The sequence below is a fragment of the Fonsecaea multimorphosa genome (assembly GCF_000836435.1).
Source record: "Fonsecaea multimorphosa CBS 102226 unplaced genomic scaffold supercont1.35, whole genome shotgun sequence".
Classification (NCBI taxonomy): Eukaryota; Fungi; Ascomycota; class Eurotiomycetes; order Chaetothyriales; family Herpotrichiellaceae; genus Fonsecaea; species Fonsecaea multimorphosa.
The window spans coordinates 552-20,461 of NW_015971669.1; the positions used below are offsets into that span (position 1 = coordinate 552).

Below are 19,910 nucleotides of genomic sequence, written 5' to 3' on the forward strand. Positions count from 1 at the left end.
GACTACCTATAGTACCTCGGTCTACCCCGTCTACAACCCTTACACCACTACATACACTACCTCTGTCTACCCCGTCTACACCCCTTACACCACCACAACTTACACAACCTACGCTTATTAGGGCGGGTAAATCGCACACTGCGACTTCAAACAGCAGGTTCCAACTCTGAAAGTGCGACTCATTTGGGATTTATGGTCAAAAAAGCTACGTCGATATTTGTCTGGGTCTCAATGAAAGACAAAATCCCCTTCCATAAAGTCCAGCCAGTGGGGTTTCGGGTACACAGCGGGAAGAAGAGTTGGCCGCTTGACCAAAAAGAAAAACGACGGTGTGGAACAAATAGTTCTTTTTTAAGGGTGTGATGGCGCAGAGCGACCGCGAAGTATAGCACCCGATGACATTCTCTTTTTCTCTCTTGATAAATAGTTAGCCACGCTCCTTAGCTCCAGCAGGGGACAGTCCCTCATAGTTGACCTCTCTAATATAGGCGTCTCCACCACCGAATCTCTTCACAGCCATACCACCCGACTTTGTAGTTTGTTCCCTTCCTTCCCATCCCACCCCGAACCTCCAACTAAAAGACTAGCAGGAATCATCTCCTGCAGACGCCAAATGCCGAACCCAAGATGACTAGAGACTATGTCGGACAGAAAGACCACATGATCTTGGAGCATTTGCGGACGGCAGGTATTCAATTTGTCCAAAGCCAGCCCTCGATCGAAGCGGAATCAAAGCACCTTCACTCTTCGCGAAGCTACAAGGGCGAACCATAAGCAAACGGAATGGTAGTCCTAACATGGGAATCAAGTTTCTGGTCCAGAGGTTGACGAGCAGTCATTGGACTACTGCACTCCGAGATTTTGAGCCCCGGATGTCATCCTTTCGTTCATACCGTCAACAATCTGATCGACGAGTTGCATCGTCATCTTCAGACCCGGGTCATGATCAGGGTTCACCTCGGCAATACTAAGTGCGATAGTCTTCTCACTTCTCAAGAACGTCTTTGCCGCAGCCATGGCCGCTTCAAAACCGAGACCCGTCCAGCTTGGAACATTGCCTAATGGGAAGACCCCGGGGTCTATCACATCAACGTCTAAGTGGAGGATGATGTAGTCCACCCTGTCTCCCAGCCATTTCAAAGCTGCCTCGGCTTGTTCCTGTGCCGCAACTTCGACTGCTCGAGAGGTGAAGACGCGGAAATTGTTGTCAAAGAGGTAGCCCAAGTGATCCCGCTTGTTGGCGGCCGAGTCAATGTTCAGACCGAATAGGACGATGTTGGTGTTGTCGACCACAGCGGAGCCGTCAGCACGAGAGAACTTCTGCATACTCTTCAAAGCTCCCTCGCGGAATGTCAGATGTGTCAGTGTCATTCCGGCAATGTTACCCGATGAGTTGGGTTCCGTGGGGGTGTACAAGTCGCAATCAGCGTCCATGTAAACGAGGCCTATGCGCAACCCTGTCCCTTCAAGATGATGCCAATATGCTGACATGATGGACGGACAATAGAGACATTCGCCACCGAGAATCAATTGGAAACCATCTGCGAAGCGGCTCTCGTCGTTACCGATGATATCTTTTCCAATAGCTTGGCGAACCTCCTCGCAAGCAGCAACAGTGGCTGCTTCGTTCCGCGCTCCGTTTGGGGCCCGCCCGCTCGGGGTCCATTCGCTGGGACCGTTGGATAGGGCGGTTGATTCTGCGACTTGCCATCCCGTAGTTTCGAGTTTCTCCTGCAGGCCAGCTGCTTTGAAGGCTGTGGGAGCTCGTGACTTGCCAGAGTACACGGAACCAATGTCTGAGGGGATGTTTATGATTCTAACAGCACGGAATCCCATCGTGATAACAATTATCGATCCGCTCGGAGCGAGAAGTCGATCTTGGAAATATTTTAACGGCTTGGATACATAGGAAAGTATTGACGGCGTGTGAGAGGAAAAGAAGGAAAACACAGGCTTCTTATACAATACAAAGATCGAGGGAGAAGTTTGTCAAGTCGACAAGGTACGCCAATGACTGGGGATGCCAACCTAGCAAGTACTATCACGAAGGGCGCGATACGCCCTTGATAGCGATCTCATCGGACAGAGAACATCTTGGAGGTTACTAATTTAGGAGGAAGTTCTGATCATATCTCGACGCAAACTTACCGCAGGGCCAATCCTAAAGTTGTACGGCATTGTTCACAGTTCCAGCTTGGTTGTAATTGAAATGATTTCTGCTCGATGATGTTGAACTTGAAGTGCTAGTGGTCGGAGATATGGCGCAGCTTGGCATCGTAATCCCCGAGATTTTGTTGATGGTTTCAAGGAATTGACTGCTCTCTCAATTGACTTCGTCCGTATCAAGTATCCTGAGGACAAGATGCGGACAAACATGCTAAGGGCATCATCATCCGCTGTCCGCTGTTTGAAAAGCCACCCCTCGGTCGGCTGGCTCGCGACGCCAACAATTCGCGGGATCTCCTCAACCAGCTCATTATCCGCCACTGCGCTCCCCATTACCGCAACCGGACCACCTCCCAGTGCTCCTGTGCCTACATCTCCTCAATATGGAGACCGAATTGAAGAACGAAGACGGAAAGCAGAGTTGCTCAGACAAGGCAAAGAGCTCCGCGCAGCAAACCAGCCAGGGGCAAAAACAAGTCCGCTTAAGAAGAGGTTTTGGAAAGAGGTGATTGTCAAAGAAGTCCCGGAAGGGTATCAAGTCTACTTGGACAAAAGACCCGTGCGAACACCGGGTAAATCCATCCTCACAGTCCCACGCTCCAAGCCGCACCTGGCACACGCCATCGCGATTGAATGGGATCTACTCGAATCCGCACAGCAAGCGCTGAAAAACCATAACATTCCTATGACCTCAATAGCGGCTCGAGCGCAGGATATCCTTGAATCAGAAGCGCGAGGAGATGATAAGATCCGCAATGAAATCATTGCAACCATGATGCGTTATCTAGACACGGACACGTTACTATGTTGGGCACCAGAAAAGCCGGAGTCTCCTCTGGAAATGCAATCTGAGCGGACCGAGTCACTACGCGAGGTTCAGATCAGGACGGCCAAACCAATCATCAGCTATCTCAGCACATCCGTGTGGCCTGGTATTGAGATCAAGCCCGTGCTGGACGAAAACAGCATCATGCCTACGCAGCAGGATGAAACGACGAGAAGCGTGATACGCGGGTGGATCGCTGGGCTGCCGGCATATGAGCTCGCCGCCCTTGAACGGGCAGTGCTGGCTGGCAAGAGTCTTCTCGTCGGCACGAGACTGTTGATCGAGTGGAGCGAGGAATTCCGGGATATGCAACAAAAGGGCAGTGAGAAGCGGTTCGGCATAGAGGAGGCTGCCGAGGCCTCCAGCCTGGAGGTCAGATGGCAGACGGGGATGTGGGGGGAGGTCGAAGACAGCCATGATGTGGATAACGAAGATATCAGACGCCAGTTGGGAAGTGCTATTCTGATGGTGACTGGAAGACGATAGTCTGTCGAGTGAAGTGGTAAACAACATGCATATTCGTGCCATGAGGCTTCCAAAATGTGTCCGAACACGGCTAACTGACGGGGAAGGGTGTGTAAAGTAACAAGGGGGATACTGGAATGGTGTTTGATCCCTCCTTACAAGCAATACCACATAGATTCTCAATTCGATATAATGTACCCGAGGGATCGGATCTAGCTGGATTCTCACCATCGCCTCTATCGCCTTAGCTCATCTGCACAGTCAATCATCAGCTTCATAGTACCTACCTAGGTACCTTCTGCGCCCTTCCCTCTTCCAAGCCCAGACCCTGATGTTACATGATACCTAGTTATGGACGCCACTCTGCCCGTTCAGCAACGTTAGTCGTGGCTCGGGCCGACTGGGGGGCCAAGGACCATCAGCCACAACGCTCGGGAGAAAATGACGTCTTATCTGATTCTCGAAGTCGACGATCTCAGCGATCAACGCTTCGGAGAGTTTCCTTGTGCCATGTTTTTCTCTTGTACGATCGAGCTATGCGGACTGGGCCCGACGATGTATTCCCTGGCTGGGCAAATGGGCCCAGAGGTCCCTGCGTTAGAAAGGACGGGTGAGCGTGCGCACCGCCACAGGTCGAGACGCATGAGGCAGCTGGTGCAAGAGTACATATGATGACGATGCTGCAGTCCCCTTTCAACTTGTGCGAGGTGTTCTTCGTCTCTACGTGATGGCTGCTGTTCTCCAGGCTTACAGCAAGCTCAGAAGGGTAGAGTCGTGAAGCTGCATCGACATCAAATTCTTGATATTGACTGCTTTTATTTGATCCGAGCCCGACTAATAGTCATCTTCCTGCATTTTCACAAAAAGGGTACCACAACCCACGCTGCATTGGCCGCCAGACACAACACGAACTACTGCGGAGGGCTATCGACATAGACCGCTTGCCTGTATGTGGGCATGACCAATCTGTCACGATGAGAATCCCCCTCTTCAAACGCCTGGTCATCACGACCTTGAACATCCTCTTCCCGCCGCTCGCGGTGCTGCTGATCACGGGCCCCAACCAAGACTTCATCTTCAACTGCGTCATGTTCATCCTGGCCATCATCCCCTCGCACATCCACGGCTTCTACATCTCTCTGACTTACTTCAACCGCAAGAGAAAAGTCCGCAAGGGGGTGTACCCTGGCGACCCAAAACATTTGATCTGGAGCGACCGGGTCACCAACGGAGGTGCGTCCAGGAGGGAGATTGAGAGGTTGAGGTATGAGAAGGAGCAGGGAAAGCTCAGCCGACGCGTTAGCCGGAGAGTCACTGGAGCTTCCTCGGGACGTCGTGATGATTCTCGTAGGCGAGTCGACGACTGGGACGACGGATATTACAAGGAATATGCAGTGAGTCCGCAAAATAGCCGGATTGCGAGACACCCCCAGCCACAGAGCCCATGACCAGGAATCGGACTGGTGAGGAAGGAAGGAATTCCAGTGGTCATGGTCACTGTTCCATTGAGAAGCGGTCTTCGACGGCCCCTTCTTCCATTGCCAACAACGGACCGTGCTACAGGAAGGGCGTTTTGGAACGGTCCTCTGAAACTGCCGATGATGAGCAAGGGTGGGCATTCACATGGGAAGCCGAGTCGATGAGAGCAGTCCATCCTGTCATGACTGTGGTGGAATCGGAGAGCCTTGAATGTCGGAGTGGACTGCGAAAAGACCTGCATCAAATGTTGTTCGCATAACCCATCAGACGTGTCCATTGTCTAGGCAAGGAGAAGAAAAAGGCAAATCATAGCTCTGGCCGAATCTTGTTCGATCTCGCTCGACTCACACGGTTTGAAATGTCTGAGTTTGTTCTTCTTCTATTGTTGTGTCTCTGTATCTATATCCCTCTGAGATGGTCTCATTTGCAATGCTAGAGAAGATCTAGAGACCAGAGTCGGCTCCTTTCGAACGACCTCAGCTCCACCTCCTATCGACAGGAAACACTTCTCCTTGGCGCGCCGGTGCGCTGTCCAGTTCATGTGTACCGTAGCCTCGTCCTTCGTCCGTCACAAACGCTCACATTGCGTCGCTCATTCCAACCCGCCCGAAGCCCGTGTACTTGGGCGGCCGTTGAGAGTTTGCCATCTAGCATACTCCATTGGATATCATATCATACAACACATTAGAGAATAAGAATTTATCATGCTATCACCCATAAAGCGCAGGCTCAGTCTAACGCGTGTGGCTGATTTTGACCATCTTCTTTTCGTCGTCCCCTTATCATGCTCCTCTTCTTTGAGCGCGAGGCCGTTAGGAGGGGACGACCGGAATAGGGTGCTAGCTTATGTCGGTCGACTTTTCTCGTTCCTTTTCCCTCTCCTTTGCCGAGTTATCATCGCCCTTGGTGGGCAAGGGATATGGGCTGAAATCGCGACTGCTGGTACTAAAGTTCGACTGGATTGGAGGATGCTTTTCGCCATATGTACCGCCATTACTGCTGGACTTGTGTTGCTGCTGAGGAGGAAAATCATGATTGTTCGGTACTGGCGTATTGATTGAGCTGGGATCCGTTGACACAGGACTGATGATACTGTCCATGTTCCCATCACCGTCTAGAGTCACGGCGTGCAGCCCGCGGAGACCGCCCTCAATGTCCCTAACCAGGCGTACGAATTCTTCGGGCACGAGTCCGCTCTCCCCTGTCCTGGGGTCTTCGGCCACCAGCCAGCCTTGACCGTGTCGATATGACACCAGGATTATCTGCCCTTCTTTCAAGGGCAATTCGTTTTGATGCTCGCTTTCAAAATCAAAGAGTGCAACAGCCTTGCCGTGCATTTCCTCGTCGGGACTGGCAATGGTGAAGGAATAGTCTTTTGAGAATCGGGCATCGTCTTCGGCGTCCGAGTACTCGTCTTCAGACACGGGGCCTTCATCCTCATAAGGGGACAGATTGCGCTGCAGCGGCTTGGCAAAGTTGGAATCTCGGTGTTGAGGCTCGTACGGGAATCTCAGTGTGTTGCTGTCATAGGTCTCAACAGCTTCGCCCGGCCCGTCTGCTTCCTCTGGATGACCAGCTGCGCTAACCACGACACCACGATTGGGGCCAGCTGCTCCCGGCGATCTCCCTCGCTCATTGGATTTATGCTTTTTGTGCCTGCTGGTGGTAACGATGGGGGATTGAATATCTTCATCCTCGCTATATGGCGGTCCATCGTCTTTGAAAGTCATTGCAGGTAATCGATCTCGACTAAAACCGCTGGCGTTTGTCTCTGAAATCCAGGGCGGGGTTGCCGACCATTGACCTCTGGACTCGTCCCATGATGAGACAGCTGGATCCGACAGTCTCCTCGACTCGCTCGCCGGTGTGGAGAGACCTGACTGATTGGGAGGAGGACCGTAGTGTAAAGGGTGCGTCGTCAGGTACGCAAAGTCTCGGACGAGGGTATATGGTAGGCTCGAGTGGAAGGCGGGAAAGACATAGGACGTCGGCCGGGACTGCGGAAGGTAGGAACCTTTTGAATTCGTGGAAAAGGACGACATCCGTCTCTCAGCATATGAAGTTGGTCTTTGCGAACTCGGCCGCCGCGCAGTTGGGGTGGTAGTGATTAAAGGAGGGAGACTGGGAGGAGAGGTGGTGGCCGCGGCCATCGGGGGAGACATTGCAGGTGGTGAGGCTGTGATGGTCGCCATCCTGACCGCGTGCAAGAAGGAAGGGACCGGTCGCCAGATGTTTAGATGGCTAAGGAGGAACAGGTATCGCAGACGAAGAAGGATTGGATTGTTCTGCCTCGTTGAAGCGCACCTATAGGCACGAGACCTGGGCAACGAGGAGTGAGCGGTGGGCGGCTAATGTGCCCAGTGTGCCAATGGCGGCGGTGAATCTGGAGAATCGAAAGCACAGCGCGCGCTTAACGAAGAGGGAGAATGGCGAGAACGACGAAAAGGACTGGAAGATTGGAAGGCGTCTTCAGATGCCAGCAACGAGCGGCTGAAGGGCCGTGATTAGAATAATGAGCAGTGTGAGGACGTCGAGTCAAGCAGTCGAGGATTAGGCGAGGCGAGAATGGCGAGGGTCGAGAAAGACGCCAGATCTAAATATAGCGATGTGAGAGAGAGTACGTGATGGGCTGAAACGCAGGCAAAAGTCCAAGCAGTCTGCCCAAGGGATTAGAAGAGCAGCAAAGTCAGGCGATGGCGCATAGTGGTGGTAAGGAGGATGACAAGAAATGCGCCGGTTTAAGGCAAGGCAGGATGGTCAGCGCCAGCCTGGTAAACAGAGTGAAGAAGAAGCAGTAGGAGATACTCCGTGGTACCTACCAGGTAGTATGGTATTCACAAGGAGAGGAGCAATGTTGTCGAGATCGTGGAGCTGGATCGTGAGAGGCGAATGGGTTTAACTGGCTTGCCTGCGGTTGACTGGCGCAACTGCTGTAACTGCTTTAACTGGGCCGTTCAACCCTGGCTCTGCCTCCAACTGGAATGGCACCTAAATGGGGGAAAGAGGGCACCCTAGGCCCTGGTCAGCCTCCAACCACAGGCGGCCAGAGGCACTCCAGGCTCCCCACAGTCACTCACTAGGCGTTTCAGATGCCGCCCAGGTCCCGCCCAGGCTACGTTCCTTCAGTTCTCGCTTCCAAGGGACCATGGAGAAGTTTAGCCGCATCGTGATCCAGGCCCGGGAATTTTCTGCCCTGCGCTCTCCGATCTTGATGACCTTGGGTGTTGACTTTGACATACGAAAGTACCGAGTCAATAGGCTACTAGGTGGTCACCTCTCCGAGTCCTCATCACCATCCTTCATCCGAGCTGTGGACAAAGGTGAGTTCGACCAATCCAGCAAACACTTTCTATCTGTTGTACGCATCCTGTGATGACTATTTTATTGGAGCTGTCCTATTCTCCTGCTGCGGACATCCACAAATCATACGCAATTTTCAACCTTCTGACTGCGAGCCGCTTCGGCGCCTTCTTGAACATTTTGTCTCTCAACACCTTCGAGGAAGTCCACTGACCTGGATCCAGTAGTCACAACATGCTTGTTGTAGAGCAATAACCTTACTTCGATCCCTCCCCCGCCATGTCTGCAGACCCTCGACGTGCTCGCCTCCTGGCGCGAACACAAACGCCACAACCTGTTCAACCAACACCACAACCTCCGCCCTCTTCAATTCAAGCCCCTCCCCCTTCCACGGCGACTGTTCCGACAGAACAGATTCATTCTCAAGTCCCCTCTCCGACAGGCCTCGACGGCAGCATTGATCCATCCACACCACCCTCCACAACAACGCAGGCGACCCTCGCACCTGCTGCTGCGACATCTCCTTCCCCGGCCACTTCTACACAAGATGAAATACCCTTTAAGCTCAAGTTTTGCACGGTTTGTGCCTCCAACAACAATCGCTCAATGGAAGCTCATCTTCGTCTCTCCACCTCGACGCACCACTACCCAGTCATCTCCTTCGGCACAGGTAGCTACGTCCGCCTACCCGGCCCCTCTATCTCACAACCTCAGGTCTACAATTTCAATACTACCTCCTACACAAAGATGTACGAAGAACTCAACGCGCAAGATGCGCGGCTTTATCGAAACAATGGAATATTAAACATGCTTGACCGAAACAGGAAGATTAAATGGGGACCCGAGCGGTTTCACGATTGGATCGTTGGCGCAGCCAGGATGGAAGCCTTGAATCGCGGCGACAAAGGTGCTGAAGGAGCGGAGGGCGGTGTTGTAGACGTGATCTTCACCTGCGAGGAACGATGTTGGGACGCCGTGGTGGACAACTTACTCGACCGTGGGGCCCCTTTAAATCGGCCTGTTCATGTCTTCAACATTGATATTAAGGATAACCATGAAGAAGCGCTAGTCGGTGGTGGAGCGATTCTTGAACTGGCCGATAGCTTGAACGAGGCGGCCACCCAAGAGAGACAAATAAGCGGCACCCAGGGGTGGGAGAATGGGACCGGGGCCGCGAGGATGAGCTTTGACGAGAAGGTTCCTGAAATTCTTGCTAGATGGCAGGAACGCTGGCCGAATTTACCAGCCTTGTGGACCTTGTCGTGGTTCTAGAGAGACGAGGTCGCAGTCAGATCACAGGATGACAAGTCGAGCCAGGGTGGTTCGTTGTCTTTCGTCTTGAATACTTAGCGAGGCGCTGGAGGACTGGCAGTCACGATATATACTCATGAAGTCAAAGGTCGACAATATCTTCACATACCATTCTATATCTTACTCGCCTTTTCTATTCCCTTTTCCCTCCTTTCCCTCAGGACGTCCTTTCTCAAACCAATCTCCACGTCCCTTGGTCCCTCTTTGTTGAATTTCACGATCACAACGTACTCGTCGTCCCCCTTCAAATCCGACCCTTTCAATTCGGGACCCGGTTTATCGAGCGCAAGCACGCTTCGGCCGTCCTCGCCGAAACTCATGCCGATGGGAGAAATAAACTTCTCCTTCCATGGCACCGGTTTCCCTTCCGTGTCAATCCGTCGTTTCAATATCTCCCTTTTTTTCAAAATATCCTCCTCGCTTTCGCCGGGTCCATCGAGGATCTCAGAGACAAGGTAGAGGAGGAGAAATTGAGGCGGAAACAGGATGATGTCTCCACTTCTCGCCATACTCAACCAATCCCTCGCGGTCCTCCACTCTGGCGCCATGGTCTCGATCTGATCCGCGGTCGCGTGGACACTTGGATTGCCCTTCTCCGAGGGGTCGACAAAGTAGATGTACATCTGCGTGGTGAATCGTTTGGGTACATTAGGCGGGGTCACCCAGTGGGTGAACGGGATCAGGCGGTCCGTGTCGAGGACCGCGTTCGGGGAAATGGAAGATAGCCAGGACTTGAAGGGGATCTTGCCCTTGTGCACCGCTTCGCGGCCGTCCTTTCTCACCGCCGTGCTGACGGGGAGCAGCGACTCTGCGGTTTTGGATTCGCGAGCCAACAATATCCCCGTCTCCTCAAACAGCTCCCTAATCGCGCCGGTGCGATAGGCAATGTTTTCCAGATGCCGATTCACATCCTTGGGATCACTCGGCAGCTCCCCGTCACTGGGTTCTAGGTTGCCTCCGGGAAACACGTGCGCTGAGGGGAAAGCACTAGAGGTCTGGACACGGTGAAGAAGGAGGATCTCATTGCTGGGGGAGACGAGGATCGTGCTCGCTGAGGGAGAAGCCGGTTTGGGAGCTTTGTGCTCGCTATAGCCTCTGACCTCGAACTTGGGCTTCTGCTGTTTCTTTGCGGACATGGTGACAGCAACGTCCCCGAAGCGGTTCGCGCGGTTACTACCAATAGGTTGAAAACGGTGGGTGGTGAGGGATGGAAGCACCCTGTCTAACCGGGGGCGAGATGGCTGACAGTAGTACTGTCTGGTGTTTGAGTATAGAAGCCGAGAGGGCGAACGTCTTGGTAAGCGAGGATTGGATAACCGTGGCGGCGGCGGATACAGAAATACACAACTGGAGTCTAAAAGAGGAATATAAGAACACGAAGACGAGCTGCCCAGAAATCTACATGTCGAGGTCGAGAGGAACGCCAACATTTGAGGGAAAATGGGTTGTAGACGGAGAAACGAGTGAGATAATAAAGACCGAGGCTGAACAAAAAGAGCATTTGATCCGTGGGGGTTTGGAGTAGATGGGGAATGGATCATGTCTGAACTCGGCTTACGCTTGAAGCTCGCCGTAATTAGTTTGTTGGATCAGACCGTGCCTTGCAGAGCCGAGAACGCGCCGAGGTCCATGCCATGCATGTTGATTCAAGGGCGGACATGTACTCGCACTATGGAACGTATACTGGTCAGGGACGTACCGTATACAATTACCAGGGAATGAACACAGTATACAAATCAGTTAATCGAATGTCTCGACCCCCCAGTGACTCCTGGAGCCGGTCTTGGGACCATCTCTGATCTATGTGTCTTAACTGTCTGTGGCTATGTCATTCCAATCATGAAATCATGTGCAACGTTGTCAGATGGCAAAAGGTATCAAAACTTCCCCTGGCCCTACAAACGCCCCCTTCGCCTTCGCCATGCTGTTATTGCGGCTTTGTGCTGGGCCTCTCAGGAGTAGAGCTTCTTCTCGAAACTGTCCAACCCATGCACATTTCCTTCAGCTTGGGCACTGACGGTTCGGAGCTCAAACCGCACTTTGCCGCTAGCTACCTCGTCGCGGAACTCGACCAAGCTCTTGCAACCAATGTCTTGTAGAGAATGTTGCAGGCCAGCTAGCAGATAAGGCACGAATTTGGTGACAGAGCCTCGGTCCAGGACAGCTCCCGAGACGCCCTGTGCAACGAGCAGGCGATCACCTTCGGAGAAGTATCGTGCCGTTCCGGCATTGCTGGCCTTGGAGTTCTTGCCTCCTCCGCCGGCCTTCTTATCTTCCATGGCATCGATGCTGCCCATTCCCCGGTAAGCTTTGACAAGCTTGCCTTCGCGGTTGATGTAGGACTGGCCCGGAGATTCGGTGGTGCCGGCAAGGAGACCACCCATCATCACAGTCGAGGCACCCATGGCGATGCCCTTGACGATGTGGCCGACATTCTGTATACCTCCGTCTGCAATACAGGGCACGCCGAATTTGGCCGCAAAAGACGATACGGCGTGGACAGCTGTAGCTTGAGGTCGTCCCACAGCCATGACCTCTTGTGTGATGCAAGCACTGCCGCTGCCCATGCCAATTCTCAGGCCATCGGCACCAGCAGCGATGAGGTTCGCGGCTTGTTCCCGAGTCACCACATTTCCAGCAATGACGTCGAGTTCGGGGTACTTTTCCTTGATGTATTTAACCATGTCGATCTGGTACATGCTGTTACCTTGGCTGCTGTCCAGAATCACGATATCCAGCCCGGCTTCGACCAACTTCTGCAGTCGGATCTTATCCTCGGGTCTAGTACCAATCGCCGCAGCTGCAATCAATTGTTTTGAATGTGGTAGTTTAGAAGCAAGGGGGTAGTTGAGATTCTTGAGGAGGTCGGATCGGGAAAGCAGGGACACCAGGTTGCCGTTTGCGTCGACGATGGGCAGTTTGCCTTTCCTTGACTGGCGAAGCACGTCGTTGGCTTCGGCCAAAGTAGTGCCAGCTGGCGCAGTGATCAGATCTTTCGACATGACCTCTGTGACCAGGTCGTCGGGACGAGGGTGGAACTGAATATCGCGAGTGGTGATAATGCCAATAAGCTTGGACTTGAGCTGCCCGTTTTCTAATTGCGCTGTCAGCTCCTGCGCATTCCAAAACTCGAAAGTAAAAATGCAGAATGCACGGTGGTTCTCAGACAGAAATCTCCATGATTCCCCATTGCAAGTTCATGCTGCGGATGAACGAAAGTTTAAAAGGGTAAATAGTTTTGGACATCATCGAAAGACAGGGGCAAGATAACCATTTGATGGTCTTGGGGAAACATACCGGTGACCGGGAACCCGCCAAATCCCCATTTCTCTTTCAACTCTTTTGCCTCCCCAACCGTAGTCTTGGGACTGAGAACAATGGGATCGGAGATGAAACCGTTTTCATATCTCTTGACTTTGCGTACCATATCGGCCTGTTCCTCGGCAGAGCAGTTGTGGTGGATGATACCGAGACCGCCCAGCAAAGCCATATGGATTGCCATCGAATCCTCTGTGACAGTGTCCATAGGCGAGGAAAGAAGTGGGGTTTTCAGAGAGATTCGTTTGGTAATGGGAGAGTCAAGGGTGACCTCAGACGCAGGAAAGCCTGTTCAGGAGGGTTAGAAGCATGTTGTTGGAGCGAAGAGAATTCAGGTGGGTACAATACCAATATATCCAGGCAGAATGAGGAAGTCGTTATAGGTGAGAGCACCGTTTTTGTTCGAGTCCAGAAGGGCATGAATATCGAGGCCATCGCGAGTGTCGTAGTCGGACTCGAGGACTTGGAGGGCTGTCCGATAGTCTAGTTTCTCCCCTTTGCGCGTGATGGCGGCGCCGTTGGAGATGTCTCCGTTCGCAATCGGCATCTTGACAGTGAGGTTGAAAGAGGGTTGTACAGCAGAAGAGTTACACAATTGGGCTGCTGGGGTCAGGGAGCGCCTTTCCAAGGGAAGGGAAATTTTTCAGAAAGTCTAGAATCGAAAGGGGATTTTTGAGTGAAAAGGCGGAGGGCGCTGACCCTTGTACAGCCAATAGTCTTTGTGCGAGCCGTTGACCAATCATGGCTGCAGCTTCTCAACAGCCTTGGCATCCCGTGTCCCGCCATCCGTTTCGGGCCAAGATGTAAACAAAGCGTTAAAGTCAAGAAACTGCAGGTTTGATTTTCTGTCCTCGACTCACTAAGTGTGGTACAAATAAGTCAGACTGCTCGACCATCCACTGTTGCTACCTTACTCTGCGTACGGCTTGTGCTTTTGACCTGCTTGAAGCCTCCAATTCGCAATTGTCTAATACCACACCATTGACGATCTGAATGTTACCTTGCGCAGACGGTTGAGGATGCGACGCAAGCCTCGAATACGACCAGATCCAAAGCTCTTTCACATTGATCTTGCGTCTGAAAACTCTCCGGGATGTCGCACTACGCCCTTCGCCGTGCGCAAACAGACTACCAATCCGGTTTTCCTCAACGACAGACCTCATCAGCTTCCACTGCTTCTTCCGCCTACTCTGGAGCGTCTAGTGCTTTTCTCCCCAGTCGTACAAGCACTGTCACTTCCACGAACTCGAGTATCTATGCAAGAGGCTCTCCAGGTCACAAGCGAACAAACACAACCATAGAAGACATGACGCCGACGAGGGCTTATGGTGGAAGCAGCAGTGTGGAAAACAGTCCTGACCATGTGTATCGTAACATCCGCCAGAGTCTGCGTCCACTTCCTCAAGCTCCATCACCAACGTCAACACCCAATGCTCGCCGTCCGAGTCCCTATCACGCCCGAGCCCACACCATCGACCGCTTCCCACAAATTTCTTCCGAAGACCCCTTCGTGGACAAGCATCTACATGAGCATCATCAAGAGACGCATCAATCCAAAACTCATACTCACCAAGGCTTACCAAACCCGCACGCAAACACCTTCAAAGCCCCTGATCTCCGAGAACTGCAGAAATCTTCTACGACCCATCTGAAAACCTTATCAAGATTTGCCCAAGACGGCGATGCGGAAGAATTCGGTATCGCAGCTCCTGGTCAGTCTGTGACTGGGTTGCATAATCGGAGACAATTAAAACGTACCGACTCCGTTGCACCTGGCGCTCGGTCGGTGGCTAAGAGTTACGGCTGGGGTGAAAGAAACTGGATGGACAAACAACGGCAATTTTTGCAGGCCTATGAATATCTCTGTCATATTGGTGAAGCGAAGGAATGGATCGAAGACATCATCAACAAACCAATCCCTCCCATTGTGCAACTGGAAGAGGCTCTACGCGACGGAGTCACGCTAGCAGAAATAGTTCAGGCATTTCATCCCGACCAGGTCCTGAGGATCTTCCGCAACCCGAAATTGCAGTTCAAACACTCAGACAATATTGTACTGTTCTTCCGGTTTCTCGAGGACGTCGGTTTGCCGGACCTATTCCGGTTCGAGCTGATCGATCTCTACGAAAAGAAAAACATACCGAAAGTGATCTACTGCATTCATGCTTTGTCATGGCTCCTCTACCGCAAAGGCATGGTTGACTTCCGGATCGGAAACCTGGTTGGTCAGCTTGAGTTCGAGCATCATGAATTGGAACAGACGCAACGAGGCCTCGACAAAGCTGGGATTAGCATGCCTAGTTTTTCGGGAATGGGCGCCAGCTTTGGTGAGCCGGAGCCGGAACCAGAACCAGTGGAGACCGAAGATGAAAGAATAGACAAGGAGCTAAATGAGCAAGAAGCCGTCATCTCTGACTTTCAAACCCAGGTCCGAGGTGCGTTGGTCAGATTGCGACTAGGCGATGTGATGCAGAGGCTCTGGGATGCTGAGGATCTCATCGTCGACATCCAATCGCGCGTTCGCGGTGACTGGGCGAGACAGGTTGCCGATTACAGGCTCCATATGCAACGTTTCGCCACAAATCTCCAGGCTGCAACCCGCGGGTTTCTGGTAAGAGTGCGACAGGAGAAGAAGGCTCAGCAATGGAGGTCAAGAGAAAAGGACGTGCTCAAGCTTCAAAGCCTCTTCAGGGCAGGACAAGCCCGGACCGAAACACGTGCCATCAAGTCAAGAGTGCAAACACATGAGGCTGGTATTCGCAATCTGCAAGCTGCCATTCGAGGGGCTCTCTCTAGAAGAGACGCTTTCGATCAGTACGAGGCCACCAGGACGGCCGAAAAAGAAGTCATATCGCTGCAAGCCGCAATTCGCGGGATGCTGACCAGAGCTGGACTTCAAGACGATCGCGAATTTCTAGAAAATCAAAGCTATGCGATCACCCAAGTTCAAGCCGGAGCCAGGTCTATGCTTGCGAGAATAACTCAAAACAAGCTGCGCGAGAGGCTACTCAACTCGACGCTTGCATGGGCCTCATTACAAGCCATCATCCGCGCAGGTCGAGTCCGTACCAGACTTGCGGGTCTGAAGCAGTCCTTGAGATCACAGTCAGCGTCCATCAGCAAGTTTCAGGCAATCCTCAGAGGCGCAAACGCAAGGGAAGCCTTTAGCTCGCTCAAGCTTTCTCTCCTGCAGCAATCAACCAAAACCATACCTCTGCAGGCTGCCATCCGTGGCTTCACGGTACGGAATCATTTGCAACAGCAGCAACAAGCCCTTGAAAGACATGCGTCCAAATTCATCCAACTCCAAGCACTTTCTCGCGGAGCACTTGTGCGAATACAGACCGGAGAATTGCTCACAGAGCTTGGTGAGACCGAGGACGAAGCAATTCAACTCCAAGCTTTGATTCGTGCCATGCTCTGCCGCAGTCACGTTGGGGACTTACTTAGTGAGTTGGAAACATATGATGAATCCATCATCGAACTGCAGGCCCTTATGAGAGCGGCCGCTATCCGGTCCCAGTTTGCAGAGAAGAAACGTTATTTCAAGGAGAATATGGAAAAGGTTATCAAGATTCAGAGCGTTGTTCGAGCTAAGATTCAGGGAAAGGCATATAAGAGTCTCACTGCCGGCAAAAATCCTCCTGTGGGCACACTGAAAGGCTTCGTACATCTTCTGAACGACAGTGATTTCGACTTTGAAGAGGAGGTGGAATTCGAACGACTTCGCAAGACCGTGGTCCAACACGTCCGTCAGAACGAACTTGCAGATCAGTACATCACGCAGCTGGACATCAAGATTGCACTTCTGGTCAAGAACAAGATTACCCTGGATGAAGTAGTCAAACACCAACGCCATTTTGGCGGCCACGTCGGTGCTCTCCTTCCTAACTCAGACATTGCGTCGAAGGACCCGTTTGACCTGAAAGCGCTCAACAAGACCTCGCGGCGCAAATTGGAGCATTATCAGGAACTCTTTTTCCTGCTTCAGACCCAGCCTCAATATTTGTCCAGACTATTGAGACGCATCAGGGAGCAGGCCACTGCGGAAAAGGAGTGTGACCGGGTGAAACATCTGGTCATGGGCATTTTCGGTTACGCTCAAAAGAGAAGGGAAGAATACTATCTCGTCAAACTCATTACTCGGTCCATCAAAGAAGAAGTCGACTGCTCTGCATCTCTTCAAGATTACCTCCGAACAAATTCATTCTCCAACAAGTTGTTTGGAGCCTACAGCAAATCGCCCCGCGACCGGAAGTTTCTGAGAGACATACTCGGCCCCCTTGTCAAAGAGAATATCATTGACAATACGACCCTCGACCTTGAAAGTGACCCTCTTCAAATCTACGTCTCGGCCATCAACAACGAAGAACTGAGAACAGGCCAACGGAGCCAAAGAGATCCCAATGTCCCGAGGGAGGTCGCCATCCGAGATCCAGAGACCAGAGCAACGTTCATTGCGCACATGCAGGATCTGCGAGATATCACAGACCAATTCTTCCTTTGCCTAGAAGACTGTCTACATCGGATGCCCTTTGGCGTTCGGTTCGTTGTCCGGCAGACATACGAACATCTCATTGCGCGGTTTCCTGGCGAAGAAGCTGATTTTGTGCTTCAGCTCGTGGGCCAGTGGCTGTGGCGTCACTACCTTCAACCTGCTCTCCTGGAGCCGGAAAAGTTTGGTGTCGCCGATCGAGCCATGACGCAAGAACAAAAACGGAACCTTGGGGAGATCGCAAAAGTGTTAAACCAAGCCGCTTCAGGCCGTGAGTTTGGCGGTGACAATGTTTATCTCCAGCCCCTGAACAACTATGTACGCGAGTCTATCGGACGATTCGCGGCCATCTGGAGTCATGGTGAGTTGATCACAGCCGGTATGAATTTCTTCAAGCTAACTTTTTGCGCAGTAATATCAATACCACCAGCAGAAGAGCACTATGATATTGACGAGTTCAACGATCTTTATGCAAAGACAAAACCGACCTTGTACATCAAAATGGCCGACATCTTCTCCATCCACAAGCTGTTGTCTCAAGAGATCAGTTCAATTTGTCCAAACCAGGACGATGTTCTCCGCGACATCCTGAGGGAATTGGGTAGCGTCCAGAGCAATGAAAGCGAACTCAGGGGTGTGAGCTCCAGCGAGATCAGTCTAACACTAACCCCCAAACTGTTAAACTCAGAAGATCCAGATGCGGATGTGAAGACTCTATTGACCGAGACCAAGCGGTGCGTCCTCTATATCATCCGGGTCCAGTCAGGGGCCAATCTTCTTGAAATATTGGTCAAGCCCATCACACCAGAAGATGAGGAAAAATGGGAGACTTTGGTCAATGACGAACTCCGCGCTGGCAATGGGCGGCGTGGTGCTTATACTGACGTCCACAATCACCTCGACATCAGCACCCTATCATATCCCGACCTCAAGCGCATTGCTTTGGAAAATATCTTGCAGCTAGAGTCCGTCGGTCGCCTGACACGGTCAAATCAGTACCAAGACCTTCTCAACGCCATTGCTATTGATATCCGAACCAAACACCGGCGAAGATTGCAGCGGCAGCGTGAACTCGAGAACGTGAAGACCACTCTAGCACGGCTTAATGAGCAAGCATTGTATCTCGAACAGCAGCTCAAGACTTACAATGACTACATTGAACAAGCCATGGTGACTCTGCAGAACAAGAAGAGCAAGAAACGGTTCGTGATGCCCTTCAGTAAACAGTGGGAACACGAACGCGAGCTTCAGCGTTCCGGTCGATCCTTCAAATTTGGTTCCTACAAATACTCTGCACGAACTCTGGCGGACAAGGGGGTGCTCGTCCACTGGCGCGGCTACCATGAACGGCAATGGGACAGAGTGGACTTGACCTTCTCTTCGAACGAAGTCGGCGTGTTCACCATTGATGGCAGCTCAGGGAACATGATGATCCCTGGAGCCAACGCTCAAGTGCCGCTCGACGATCTCTTACAGGCGCAGTTCAACAACACGCAATTCATGGAGTTCTTTGAAGGAGCCCTGCGAGTCAATGTCAACTTATTCTTGCATCTGATTATGAAGAAGTTTTATAATGAATGAGTGATGATTGCATGTGTCTGCATCCTACAAAATCTCGGCGGGTCGTGTTGGAGGCTTTTGGGAGCAGGTCCTGTTGGAAAGAGATGAAGGGCCGCACGAGCAGTGGAATGGCAACCGAAATTCTGGGCAAGACCAGTAGAATTTGGCTCAGCGTTGTAAGTGTGCCACAGCCTTGTTATGAGGCTTAGCGGCTATCTTGCAGTCATATCACCAGCATAGATTAAGGAGCTATTCAACACACTAATTGGCAGTCTGAGCCTGTCATGCTCACCAGCAGCCTCTTCAAGACTCTCTCTGACTACTTTAGATATGATGGCAAGGTCTGCGTTCTACAACTTCAAGCAGGTGCCATCGTGCAGTCCCCCAGCCAGAATCTCCTCCGAAGGTAACTTTCAGTACTTGCTACGTCGTGAATAGTGACCGATACCAACCTGCCGCGTCTCATGGCATTCGCCTTGTACGTCGAAATGGAGGGACGTACTCAATGATCCAGCGAGAGGATGAGGAATCGTGAACAAAGTGTTCTAATCACCACCGCGCGTTCAAACACGTCTCCTCTTCCAACCCCCTTTTTCACCGGTTTCCCTGCAGGGTCCTTGAGCTACGTGGCAATGGCCTGGTTTTTGCCGCAGAGCTCAAAGCCTGGCGTCGGCACTGGGAGGAGCATTCGGGTCACATTAGGTCCGTGCTTGAGCTCGCTGGAAGACTGAGGAAATCAGTTCCAGCACGCGGCCAGTGTTGCACAGATCGTCTGTGCGGACTCGCACGGGAAGGGAACACGTAGTCTCCGTTCTCTTTTTTCTCGAGATACGAGAGTGTGAGCTGACGAGATACCTCAACGCCCATCAGGAATGGCGCTACGGAATGATGACATGCACGAAAAGAAGTCACAAAGGGGCTTTATACTTTTGCGCACGGCCAACGAGGAACCTGGCCTGCGTCTAGGTCTCATTTGCCCTACTATGACTC

General features: G+C 52.1%; 8 protein-coding genes across 8 annotated transcripts; 4 read left to right on the top strand and 4 right to left on the bottom strand.

Moving 5' to 3' along the window:
* Window positions 1-843: 843 nt before the first annotated feature.
* On the bottom strand, window positions 844-1,836 carry Z520_11022 (uncharacterized protein; the record flags this gene model as incomplete). The annotated part of the gene is made up of 1 exon (XM_016781513.1): window positions 844-1,836. The coding sequence occupies one exon, from the start codon at window positions 1,834-1,836 to the stop codon at window positions 844-846; it is 993 nt and encodes a 330-aa protein (XP_016627291.1).
* Window positions 1,837-2,362: 526 nt separating this feature from the next.
* On the top strand, window positions 2,363-3,478 carry Z520_11023 (uncharacterized protein; the record flags this gene model as incomplete). Its single annotated transcript, XM_016781514.1, has 1 exon — window positions 2,363-3,478. The coding sequence occupies one exon, from the start codon at window positions 2,363-2,365 to the stop codon at window positions 3,476-3,478; it is 1,116 nt and encodes a 371-aa protein (XP_016627292.1).
* A 953-nt stretch (window positions 3,479-4,431) lies between these two features.
* Window positions 4,432-4,905, top strand: Z520_11024 (uncharacterized protein; the record flags this gene model as incomplete). Its single annotated transcript, XM_016781515.1, has 1 exon — window positions 4,432-4,905. The coding sequence occupies one exon, from the start codon at window positions 4,432-4,434 to the stop codon at window positions 4,903-4,905; it is 474 nt and encodes a 157-aa protein (XP_016627293.1).
* An 870-nt stretch (window positions 4,906-5,775) lies between these two features.
* Z520_11025 (uncharacterized protein) lies at window positions 5,776-7,128 on the bottom strand (the record flags this gene model as incomplete). Its single annotated transcript, XM_016781516.1, has 1 exon — window positions 5,776-7,128. The coding sequence occupies one exon, from the start codon at window positions 7,126-7,128 to the stop codon at window positions 5,776-5,778; it is 1,353 nt and encodes a 450-aa protein (XP_016627294.1).
* Window positions 7,129-8,515: 1,387 nt separating this feature from the next.
* Window positions 8,516-9,508, top strand: Z520_11026 (RNA polymerase II subunit A domain phosphatase ssu72; the record flags this gene model as incomplete). Its single annotated transcript, XM_016781517.1, has 1 exon — window positions 8,516-9,508. One exon carries the CDS (start codon window positions 8,516-8,518, stop codon window positions 9,506-9,508), a length of 993 nt encoding a protein of 330 aa, XP_016627295.1.
* A 152-nt stretch (window positions 9,509-9,660) lies between these two features.
* Z520_11027 (uncharacterized protein) lies at window positions 9,661-10,683 on the bottom strand (the record flags this gene model as incomplete). Its single annotated transcript, XM_016781518.1, has 1 exon — window positions 9,661-10,683. The coding sequence occupies one exon, from the start codon at window positions 10,681-10,683 to the stop codon at window positions 9,661-9,663; it is 1,023 nt and encodes a 340-aa protein (XP_016627296.1).
* Window positions 10,684-11,499: 816 nt separating this feature from the next.
* Z520_11028 (inosine-5'-monophosphate dehydrogenase) lies at window positions 11,500-13,412 on the bottom strand (the record flags this gene model as incomplete). Its single annotated transcript, XM_016781519.1, has 3 exons — window positions 11,500-12,641; window positions 12,845-13,153; window positions 13,214-13,412. The coding sequence occupies 3 exons, from the start codon at window positions 13,410-13,412 to the stop codon at window positions 11,500-11,502; spliced, it is 1,650 nt and encodes a 549-aa protein (XP_016627297.1).
* A 546-nt stretch (window positions 13,413-13,958) lies between these two features.
* Z520_11029 (uncharacterized protein) lies at window positions 13,959-18,941 on the top strand (the record flags this gene model as incomplete). The annotated part of the gene is made up of 2 exons (XM_016781520.1): window positions 13,959-17,721; window positions 17,773-18,941. The coding sequence occupies 2 exons, from the start codon at window positions 13,959-13,961 to the stop codon at window positions 18,939-18,941; spliced, it is 4,932 nt and encodes a 1,643-aa protein (XP_016627298.1).
* Between the last annotated feature and the right edge of the window lie 969 nt (window positions 18,942-19,910).